The 12,426-nt window shown below is 43.6% G+C and overlaps 1 protein-coding gene across 1 annotated transcript in view; it reads left to right on the top strand.

Moving 5' to 3' along the window:
- Positions 1 to 12,426, top strand: part of ATP9A (ATPase phospholipid transporting 9A (putative)) — a 151,521-nt gene that overhangs the window by 42,142 nt on the left and 96,953 nt on the right. Inside the window, exons 2-3 of the mRNA XM_069750893.1 lie at positions 6,158 to 6,302; positions 10,235 to 10,348. Coding sequence (XP_069606994.1) covers positions 6,158 to 6,302; positions 10,235 to 10,348 — 259 coding nt within the window. The remainder of the gene's footprint in view (positions 1 to 6,157; positions 6,303 to 10,234; positions 10,349 to 12,426) is intronic.

The following is a 12,426-nucleotide window of genomic DNA, read 5'->3' as shown; positions in this document are numbered from 1 at the left end:
TCTCCACATTTAAAATCAGGGAGAACTTGTAACATATTCTACAGCAGGTACTCTGTAATTATGCCAATACTGAAACCCCTTGATGTTCTCACCCACTACTATACCCCTTTAATTTCTCTTATAGAGTATAGTACCCTAAAAATGCCCCCCATACTACATGATTTTTCCCACACACATAAACATTGACAATACAGTGCCTCTAGCAAAGTATGATTCTGCCACAGTAACACCAGCACTGTATAATACCTCCCCTAGAATGATACCCCTAATGCTCCACTATATGTACCATGGAGACCCCACAGCTCCCACACACAGTATGAGGGCCCCACGCACAATATGATATCATGCACAGCCCACCACAAAGTATGATGGCCCCAGCAGCCCTCCTTTCAGTATAAGGGCCTTCACAGGCTCCAACACAGTATGGTGACTACCTGACGAAGGCAATAAATAACAAAAAACCTGACACAGGCAAACACTGAAATGCGTGTCGGGGTGGGCGCATCCAAGGGACCTGCTGCACGCATCTTAGGTATTTGTGAGGATATATATATATATATATATATATATATATATATATATATATATGTATATACATACAGACAGAAGGACAGACAGAAATACGGAAGTGACCCTTAGACAATTATATAGTAGATTGGTGCAAATACATATATATTTAATTCAATATATAATTATATATATTGCACCAATCTACTATATAATTGTCTAAGGGTCACTTCCGTATTTCTGTCTGTCCTTCTGTCGCGGATTGGTCGAGGCAAAACAGCCATGACCAGTCAGCGACGGGCACAGTCTGGTGGAAAAATGGCCGCTCCTTACTCCCCTCCAGTCAGCGCTCACACAGGGTTAATGGCAGCGTTAACGGACCGCGTTATGCCGCAGTGTAACGCACTCTGTTAACGCTGCTATTAACCCTGTGTGACCAACTTTTTACTATTGATGCTGCCTATGCAGCATCAATAGTAAAAAGATCTAATGTTAAAAATAATTAAAAAAAAAAAAAAAAGTTATATACTCATCGTCCGTCGGCCCTGCGGATCCAGAACAGGCCTTTTCCGTTCCTCGCGACGCTCCGGTGACCACTCCATGCATTGCTATCACGCAAGATGACGTAGTGGTCTCGCGAGACCGCAACGTCATCATCTCGCGAGACCGCAATGCACTCTTGAGATCGGAGCGCGGGAGGAGCATCGGCAAACGCTTCGTCTGGATTCGGGGGCCGACGGAGGGTGAGTATATAACTATTTTTTTATTTTAATTTATTTTTTTTAGCAGGGATATGATGCCCACATTGCTATATACTACGTGGGCTGTGCAATATACTACTTGGGCTGTGCAATATACTACGTGGGCTGTGCAATATACTACGTGGGCTGTGCAACATACTACGTGGGCTGTGCAATATACTACGTGGGCTGTGCAATATACTACGTGGGCTGTGCAATATACTACGTGGGCTGTGCAATATACTGCGTGGGCTGTGCAATATACTGCGTGGGCTGTGCAATATACTGCGTGGGCTGTGCAATATACTGCGTGGGCTGTGCAATATACTGCGTGGGCTGTGCAATATACTGCGTGGGCTGTGCAATATACTGCGTGGGCTGTGCAATATACTGCGTGGGCTGTGCAATATACTGCGTGGGCTGTGCAATATACTGCGTGGGCTGTGCAATATACTGCGTGGGCTGTGCAATATACTGCGTGGGCTGTGCAATATACTGCGTGGGCTGTGCAATATACTGCGTGGGCTGTGCAATATACTGCGTGGGCTGTGCAATATACTGCGTGGGCTGTGTTATACACTACGTGGCCTGTGTTATACACTATGTGGCCTGTGTTATACACTATGTGGCCTGTGTTATACACTACGTGGCCTGTGTTATACACTACGTGGGCTGTGTTATATACTGCGTGTGTGGGCTGTTATATACTATGTGGTCTGTGCTATATACTACGTGGGCTGTGCTATATACTCCGTGGGCTGTGCAATATTATTATTATTATTATTATTTATTTATATAGCACCATTGATTCCATGGTGCTGTACATGAGAAGGGGTTACATACAAGTTACAAATATCACATACAGTAAACAAACTAACAATGACGGACTGATACAGAGGGGCGAGGACCCTGCCCTTGCGGGCTTACATTCTACAGGATTATGGGGAAGGAGACAGTAGGTTGAGGGTTGCAGGAGCTCTGGTGTTGGTGAGGCGGTAGCTCCGGTGTTGGTGAGGCGGTAGCTCCGGTGTTGGTGAGGCGGTAGCTCCGGTGTTGGTGAGGCGGTAGCTTCGTTGGTGATGAGGCAGCAGCGGTGTCAGTGCAGGCTGTAGGCTTTCCTGAAGAGATGAGTTTTCAGGTTCCGTCTGAAGGATCCGACTGTGGTTGATAGTCGGACGTGTTGGGGCAGAGAGTTCCAGAGGATGGGGGATATTCGGGAGAAGTCTTGGAGGCGATTGGATGAGGAGCGAATAAGTGTGGAGGAGAGAAGGAGGTCTTGGGAGGACCGGAGGTCACGTGAGGGAAGATATCGAGAGATTAGTTCAGAGATATATGGAGGAGACAGGTTGTGGATGGCTTTGTAGGTCAGTATTAGCAATTTGAACTGGATACGCTGAGGGAATGGGAGCCAGTGAAGAGATTTGCAGAGGGGGGAAGCGGAGGAGTAGCGAGGAGAGAGATGGATTAGTCGGGCAGCAGAGTTAAGGATGGACTGGAGAGGTGCAAGGGTGTTAGCAGGGAGGCCACAGAAAAGGATGTTGCAATAGTCAAGGCGGGAAATGATGAGGGCGTGCACAAGCATTTTAGTAGATTGGGGGTTGAGGAAAGGACGGATCCTGGAGATATTTTTGAGCTGGAGGCGACAGGAGGTGGAAAGAGCTTGGATGTGTGGTTTGAAGGACAGGGCAGAGTCGAAGGTTACTCCGAGGCAGCGGACTTCGGGTACAGGGGAAAGCATGATGTCATTGACTGCGATAGATAGGTCAAGTAAGGAAGATTTGTGGGATGGAGGAAAGATGATGAGTTCAGATTTGTCCACATTGAGTTTGAGGAAGCGATATACTACGTGGCTGTGCAATTTACTACATGGGCTGTTATATACTACATGGCTGTGCTATATACTACGTGGCCGGCCGCGAACAATCAGCGACAGGCGCAGTCCTGTGTATTCAATGTATTATTCTAAAATCTTCATAAATAAACTACATACATATTCTAGAATACCCGATGCGTTAGAATCGGGCTACCATCTAGTAAATTAATATTCATTGAATATAATCGCACCCATCATATGAGTGACCCTGCATAGACAATTGATCACTCCACTTACAATTGATCACTCCACTTTACCTCTTCACCTTCCATTTCCTTTTTTCCTATTTTCTATGTCTCATTTTTTCCTCCATATCTAATATATAATTGCCTAGAATACTACTTCCTGCAATTTGTGCCAACTTCCGTGGCTTTGTCCGGAGCTAATGTCCGGAGCTAATGTCCGGAGATAAGTGACGTCAACAGTGTCCAGTGTCTGATTGGTTGCCGCCTGCTGCGAGCGATCAATCAGAAACGTGCCGTACTGTGACACACTCCGCCCGCCATTTTGGTGTGATTTTTGAATTTTTACCTCACAGCAAGTTTCTACTGCGTGGAGGCGGGCCCAGTGACGTTGCTCTTCAAGCTCCTGCCGAATTTCGTCAAAAAAATGATAATACCATTTACCAAAACTATATATATTTAGTTGTGAAGTGGTTCAGTGACATTTTCACACCAATTTTGAACTTTTGTTTGGTGTTTTCTCCATATACTGCCTATTATTTTTGTTCTTTCTTACTATTATTTATTAATTGTATTATTCTTACATTTGAATAAATAAAGTATATATGGATTCTAGACTCCCGATTCTTTAGAATCGGGCTGCCATCTAGTACCTAATAATAATCTTTACATTTTGCACACATTATCATCACTGTCCCCGTTGGAGCTCACAATCTAAATTCCCTATCAGTATGTCTTTGGAATGTGGGAGGAAACCCACGCAAACACGGAGAGAACATACAAACTCTTTGCAGATGTTGTCCTTAGTGGGGCTTAAACCCAGGACTCCAGCGCTGCTGTGCTATCCACTGCGCCACCGTGCTACCTGCAGGTATCCATCACTTAACCTGCATATACTTATCATATTCATCCATCTGTGCAGCACTTTACATTTGATTTACGGTACGTATGCAGCTTCTAATTAGCAATTTTATGTATGTATACTGATATTATCAGGTCATATGTTTGCAACTTTGCATATAGGCACTTCACACTTTATACTTTGTGTTGCTGCTGATTATAATCTCTGCATTGTTTTCCCGTCTCTTGTGGTGTGTCCAGTCTTTTCCCTCTGGTCCTTTTCTCCACCCTTAGGTTACTTTCACACATCAGTTTTTTGCCATCAGTCTCTATCCGTCGAATTTTGGAAAAAAACGGATCCGGCAAAAGTTTCCGCTGGATTTTTTTCTCATAGAGTTGTATTAGCGCTGGATTGCGATGGATGGCTTCACGTTTCATCTGGGTTTTTTTGCCGGATCCGTCAAAAATCCGTTTTCCGGCAGCCGGAGAAAACTGACATAGGAAGTTTTTTTTTGTCCGTCGAAAAAATGGACAGCAACGGATCCGGCGAAAAACAGATGTAATGTGAGGTTACCATGTGTCGTCATACATTACTACACATGCGAGGGGATATATGCATTTACGTAACCGGGCGACTTTGCGGTTTGTTCAGAGAGCTCACTGGCAACCTCTACGTGAATATTAATGTCCCTAGTAGTAGTTGTCACCCAGGTTTTACAGAAACGAGAGATGGCTGAGGTTTTTACTAGATAGTAAGTCTTATTCTGTTATTTCTAAGGAGAAATAGTCCTTAGTGCAAAAAAAACCATTTTCCGGCTCCAGTTGATCCTGGAACAAAGCTTCTGAATGTCGGATGAAGGTGCCCTCACTTGAACAAAGCTGACGAATGACGTGTGTTGTTCCAGTTGTTGGGCTGGGACTGCCAGCTCACTGAATCAACATCCCGGGACTCTTTCCGACAGGCACTGACCATGTTGCTCCAGGCGGCTCACTTCTGCCGGCAAGAAATGTTATTTACATTGCAAAGTCAGAGAAAGTTTGATTATCCGGTTACTAAAAAAATTAAAACCAGTATGCAAAACCCTATGCGTCAACCTTCGGGGCTCGTCTATCAGAAATCTCAAGAATGTAGACGAAAATACTTTAGTCGGGCATCCGTAGGGTCTCAGAGGGTCCGAGTTTGCTTGCACCTGTCGGATGGCATGGGTTTATAATAATAAGTTACCGATATTCATAAGTCCGGGGCTGAAGGAGAAGACCGCACGGACTAATTTTTGACAATTTTTCGTTTAGGCTGATTGGATTTATAGAAGGCAGAATCTTGGCGTGGTCCTTTTGGACGCTGTACTAGGGAATGTGCACACTCAGCAGAGACTACGAGAAGCATAAATTGACGGGTGGAGCGGATTTGAAAGCACTCAATGCAATGCAAAGTGGGAAAGTATGACTTAAAGGGAATCTGTCAGCAGTTTTTATGTAATCCAAGAGCAGAATGATGTTGATGATGATCCTGATTAGTGGTGAGCGAATATACTTGTTACTCGAGATTTCTCAAGCACGCTCGGGGGTCCTCCGAGTATTTTTTAGGGCTCGGAGTTTTAGTTTTTCTTGCCGCAGCTGAATGATTTACATCTGTTAGCCAGCATAAGTACATGTGGGGGTTGCCTGGTTGCCAGGATAAGTAATGTAAATTTGCCACAGGGTTTTCTTTTTTTTTTTTACAATATTACACCTGTTCGCTAGAGCCAATGACCATTCTGGCCAAAATCCAGCCGATCCAACGCGTGACCTATCATTCTAGACCTTGAAGTAAAGCACTCACCAAGTTAAGGATGGAAAAGCCCATCTTGTATATACTCTGCAATTAGCGCTAAATGTCCTCTAACTAATTGCATCTTATCTGTAATTGGCCTGGAATTAAGAACCGTAATCTCTGAAGAATCGCTGCAGGCGCATCTCATGATACATTATATCATTACACTATTAAGTATTTCTTCCTGTTCCGTTTTTTAAAGGTGCTGCAATTGTTTGGGATGCTGCGGCCGTCGGGAACTGAGGCCAAGGACTGTCTGGCTCGGACACCCCGAAAAAAGAGAACAAAGATATCCACGGAACGTCATCAACAATCAGAAATACAACTTCTTCACCTTTCTCCCAGGGGTAAGACTTCTTCTCCCCCAGAAGCTTTCACGCCTATATGCCAGGCCGGAGCCATTACTGCTGGGTATTTCCCTTTTAGCAATTAAGATTGACAATTAGGATTTCTGCAGCCTCCAGGCCTAAAGCCACACAGAGCTCCCAATGAATGAGGCAGGCAACATTACTTAAAGGTTTTTTTTTTCAGACATGGCCCCTTCCTCCCTGCAGAACATCGCCTCCCCGTCTCCTATACTATACTCACCTGTCAGCTGCCTGTCCCACACACCGCGCGCGCCGCAGCCGCCGACATCCCTCTGGCGCTCTGTCCCGCCGCAGCGCCTTCTTCCTGAGTGAGCGGTCATGTGATACTGCTCAATAAGGTCATGAATATGCGCATATTCATGACCTTAATGACCGGTACCATGTGACCGCTCACTCAGGACGCGCTACAGAGGGTGAGAACAGGCATCGCTGGAGGCTGGAGCAGGTGAGTATCGTCTTCAAGGAGGGTGGGTGGGATGCGGGGGGGCGCGGGGAGGCGGGCGGGGGGGGCGGGGTTTTTGCGGTCGGGTCGCGTTTGTGACTATAAAAAAAAAAAAAAAATCCTTGCCCAGGTGCCGCCCCCCGCAATGTCGCCGCCCTAGGCACGTGCCCTCGAGTGCCTAGTGGCAAATACGGCCCTGCATGTAAGGTAAATCCACAGGATATAACATAAATATACTTGTGGATTGGTCACCTGAGACCTGCACCTATATTTAAAATATAGATGTCATCCCCCATCTCACTTGTGGGTGAGCTATAAAAGCCCAAATTGTTTGAGATTGGAATAACCCCTTCAAGCCCATGCCAGCATTGCTGCATATTGTTTTTTTGGGTTTTTTTGGCTGTTTTTTTTGTGTGCAAAAAATACACTTGAGTTTAACCGTTTACGCAAAGTAGATTATTTATTATTATTATTATTATTATTATTATTGTTGAGTAGATGTGATTTAATAGAAAACACATGACCGCTGTGCGTTTTAAAGGTAATCTGTCACCAGGTTTTTGCTATGTAATCCAAGAGCAGAATAATGTAGGGACAGAGACCCTGATTCCAGCGATGCGTCATTTATTAGGCTGTGTGATGTTGCTGCACTACAATCAGTGCTTAATCAGCAGGAGATTATCCCTACAAGACTAGGTGTCTCTTGCCTTCTGCTGAACTGCTGTGTGTAACTCCGCGCCCCATCGCTGATTAGCACCTTTCTGCCTATACACAGTAAGCTGCAAATCAGTGATGGGAGCGGGATTATATAGGGCTTAGCATTTTGAGCACTGCAGAGAAAACTGTGATTATATTAAAATGACAGTACGCAGCCCAGCAGGTGACCGCTGGAATCAGGGTCTCAGCCCCTATATCATGCTGCTCTCAGATTAAATAATACATACGTATCGCCATATCTCCTTCAAAGATGTGTTTGTTTTTTTCCTGGTGGACTTCTATAGGGAGCCTGATATAGTGCTTGGTAAAAAAAAAAATATTAAAAAATGCATAAAAAAGCTGGAACAAATCATAACAAAAAAAGCATAACAAAAGGCGAAAGAGCAAAAAAAAAACCAAAATCAGAGTAGATTGGTATTGTGTATATCGATGCAGACATCTGCAGATAAAACATGGGAATATGGCTTTAGACCCCTTAATCTAAAATGGACAAAGGCAGCAACATGTTCATAGCGGGGACCATTGAAAATAATATAAAAAATGATGTAAATGTTTAAAGTTCTTTTCTGAGTGTTTGGTTCGGTAGATCGATATTAACTCTTCTGCGACGGACCGGATCCTGCATTGTGATTGGTCATGTTTCTTATCCCTCGGTGGGACCTGATGGGACATTTCCCCTTTTTTTCCCCCGTTTTACCTTCAAGGATTTATCCTGATTTATTATTATATTTGCCGTTGCTTTTTCTGTAACATTGAGACATACCAAGGAAGGTGACGGGCACAAGGGGGCATTCTTTGCGTCTGGAGGAGAGAAGGTTTTTCCACCAACATAGAAGAGGATTCTTTACTGTTAGGGCAGTGAGAATCTGGAATTGCTTGCCTGAGGAGGTGGTGATGGCGAACTCAGTCGAGGGGTTCAAGAGAGGCCTGGATGTCTTCCTGGAGCAGAACAATATTGTATCATACAATTATTAGGTTCTGTAGAAGGACGTAGATCTGGGTATTTATTATGATGGAATATAGGCTGAACTGGATGGACAAATGTCTTTTTTCGGCCTTACTAACTATGTTACTATGTTACTATGTTACATTGTGACAAATGAAATGTTTAACAGTAAAGGCCCCTTCACATTTAGCGACGCTGCAGCGATACCGACAACGATCCGGATCGCTGCAGCGTCGCTGTTTGGTCGCTGGAGAGCTGTCACACAGACCGCTCTCCAGCGACCAACGATGCCGGTAACCAGGGTAAACATCGGGTAACTAAGCGCAGGGCCGCGCTTAGTAACCCGATGTTTACCCTGGTTACCATGCTAAAAGTAAAAAAAAACAAACACTAGATACTTACCTACCGCTGTCTGTCCTCCAGCGCTGCGCTCTGCTTCTCTGCTCTCCTCCTGTACTGTCTGGGAGCCGGAAAGCAGAGAGGTGACGTCACCGCTCTGCTTTCCGGCTCACAGCCAGTACAGGAGGAGTGCAGAGCACAGCGCTGGAGGACAGACAGCGGTAGGTAAGTATCTAGTGTTTGTTTTTTTTTACTTTTAGCATGGTAACCAGGGTAAACATCGGGTTACTAAGCGCGGCCCTGCGCTTAGTTACCCGATGTTTACCCTGGTTACCAGTGAAGACATCGCTGGATCGGTGTCACACACGCCGATCCAGCGATGTCAGCAGGAGTCCAGCGACGAAATAAAGTTCTGGACTTTATTCAGCGACCAACGATCTCCCAGCAGGGGCCTGATCGTTGGTCGCTGTCACACATAACGATTTCATTAACGATATCGTTGCTACGTCACAAATAGCAACGATATCATTAACAATATCGTTATGTGTGAAGGTACCTTAAGTACAGACCCCACTTCTTTCAGAGCTGAACTCTGACCTCACAGCAGGGTCTGGTGTGATATAATGACCCCCTGAGGGGCGCTGGAGCCCATCTGCGGCCACAGAAGTGTATATATATATATATATATATATATATATATATATATATATATATATATATATATATATATATATATATATATATATATATATATATATTATCTTCAGCCCTGTAGGTCTACAAGTAGCCGGCTGAGCGCTGTCACTTTCTTGCATTGCTTTCTCTGAAGATACTTCGCCCACTTTATTTAAAAGAAAAACATATTGGAGTTTGCTCCATGTAAATAGTGTCCTGCTGTTAACCCAATCATGGCCAGAAGCCGAGCCGCCTCCTGGGGGCAAAGTGGCCGTAATTAACACCTTGCTGGGGGGCAAAGGGGGATGTTGACAGCTGTTAGTACAATTGACCATTTTTTACACTCTGTTATATGTTCAGTTGGTTAAGAAAAAGCCATTTATAAAGCTGGACACGGACAGGATGTGGAAACCGTCCGACAGATGGATGGCCAAACTCCGCAGCAGAGGCAGAAATAAAACTAGGACTAAAATTACTTTTGTAGTACATTTTTATATGGCCATCGTTTGAAATAAAAAAAATAAAAAAATGTGTGACCGACAAACATACCAGAAAAATGTACTTGGAGCTCCTATATATTTGGACATCAGATGCGTTAAGAGGAGTTTCGGGCTTTAATTCTGCTCTGCCGACTATACCAGTAACTCGGATTAAAAATATTCAGAAACGGATCCCAGGATCGAAGGGTTAACACTAATGGACACCAATATGTGTGAAAATAACTTGTCACGCTCTATCAGAATTAGCACAATTGACTTTTGTATGACTCTACTTTCTTTCACTCTGTTTTAGATCCTTTTTAACCAGTTCAAATACTTCTTCAACTTATATTTCCTGCTGCTGGCCTGTTCACAATTTGTGCCTGAGATGCGGCTGGGGCCCCTGTATACTTTCTGGGTTCCTCTGGTACGTGGATGGTTTTACAGTATTTTTGCTTTTAAGTATCGTCATTCCCCTTTGAACATAATTTTACAGTTTATATTTAGATATGTGCATTCAAACTTTATATTTTACTGAATGTGAACCTTTATTGTACTCCAGAGCTGCACTCACTATTCTCCTGGTGCAGTCACTGTGTACATACATTACATTACTTATCCTGTACTGATCCTGCGTTACATCCTGTATTATACTCCAGAGCTGCACTCACTATTCTGCTGGTGCAGTCACTGTGTACATACATTACATTACTGATCCTGTACTGATCCTCAGTTACATCCTGTATTATACTCCAGAGCTGCACTCACTATTCTGCTGGTGCAGTCACTGTGTACATACATTACATTACTGATCCTGTACTGATCCTCAGTTACATCCTGTATTATACTCCAGAGCTGCACTCACTATTCTCCTGGTGCAGTCACTGTGTACATACATTACATTACTGATCCTGTACTGATCCTGAGTTACATCCTGTATTATACTCCAGAGCTGCACTCACTATTCTGCTGGTGGAGTCACTGTGTACATACATTACATTACTGATCCTGTACTGATCCTGCGTTATATCCTGTATTATACTCCAGAGCTGCACTCACTATTCTCCTGGTGCAGTCACTGTGTACATACATTACATTACTGATCCTGTACTGATCCTCAGTTACATCCTGTATTATACTCCAGAGCTGCACTCACTATTCTGCTGGTGGAGTCACTGTGTACATACATTACATTACTTATCCTGTACTGATCCTGAGTTACATCCTGTATTATACTCCAGAGCTGCACTCACTATTCTGCTGGTGGAGTCACTGTGTACATACATTACATTACTTATCCTGTACTGATCCTGAGTTACATCCTGTATTATACTCCAGAGCTGCACTCACTATTCTGCTGGTGGAGTCACTGTGTGCATACATTACATTACTTATCCTGTACTGCTCCTGAGTTACATCCTGTATTATACTCCAGAGCTGCACTCACTATTCTGCTGGTGGAGTCACTGTGTACATACATTACATTACTTATCCTGTACTGATCCTGAGTTACATCCTGTATTATACTCCAGAGCTGCACTCACTATTCTGCTGGTGGAGTCACTGTGTGCATACATTACATTACTTATCCTGTACTGCTCCTGAGTTACATCCTGTATTATACTCCAGAGCTGCACTCACTATTCTGCTGGTGGAATCACTGCGTACATACATTACATTACTTATCCTGTACTGCTCCTGAGTTACATCCTATATTATACCCCAGAGCTGCACTCACTATTCTGCTGGTGCAGTCACTGTGTACATACATTATATTACTTATCCTGTACTGATCCTGAGTTACATCCTGTATTATACACCAGAGCTGCACTCACTATTCTGCTGATTATTATTGGTGACACACAGCAAGATTGTAGATGTACTGTACACCATCATCACCATTTAAAGGGAAGCTATCAACAGAAAATTACCTTTAGTTAGAAAATAGTTTTCTTTTTTACAAGTATCCCACACACTCTTAGTTAAAAAAAAAAATTGCATTCTTCCAATATTCACACTGGCCACTGGAGATTATTTTGGCTCTAAAGATCCTGTATTTCAGGATGAGTTTACAGAAGTTTCAGTTTATCAGAGATTATAGGGAAGATTATAATGACAGGTGACACCTCTATGTACAGCTGATCACACTGGATCCATCAATCACAATAAATGATGAATCCGTTCCCCCCTCTCTTCACAATTGCAGGTTTGCACATGCTCATTAGATGCCTTAATTCAAAAGGCAGGGTCTGGTGAACATTGTGGCTATGTACATGTGTTATTTCCTAAAACATCAGGGAATTAAAGTCTAAAAAAGCCTCAGTGGCCGGAGTGCTAATTGTAAGGATTCTAGATTGTGCTATGTAAGACAAAATAATGTCTAAAAAGTACTTTTCAATGCCAAATTCTGTTTTACTTGAGCTCCGATCCAGTAGCGATTAGTGGCTTCATCTTGGCTCCATTGTCTCTTGGAGTCAGAGGTAGCTGAATCATAACATAACTTTG

The sequence above is a fragment of the Ranitomeya imitator genome, chromosome 2 (genome assembly GCF_032444005.1).
Source record: "Ranitomeya imitator isolate aRanImi1 chromosome 2, aRanImi1.pri, whole genome shotgun sequence".
NCBI lineage: Eukaryota > Metazoa > Chordata > Amphibia > Anura > Dendrobatidae > Ranitomeya > Ranitomeya imitator.
The sequence above is the reverse complement of the archived record's forward strand: the minus strand, read 5'-3'. Positions and strand labels throughout refer to the sequence as shown.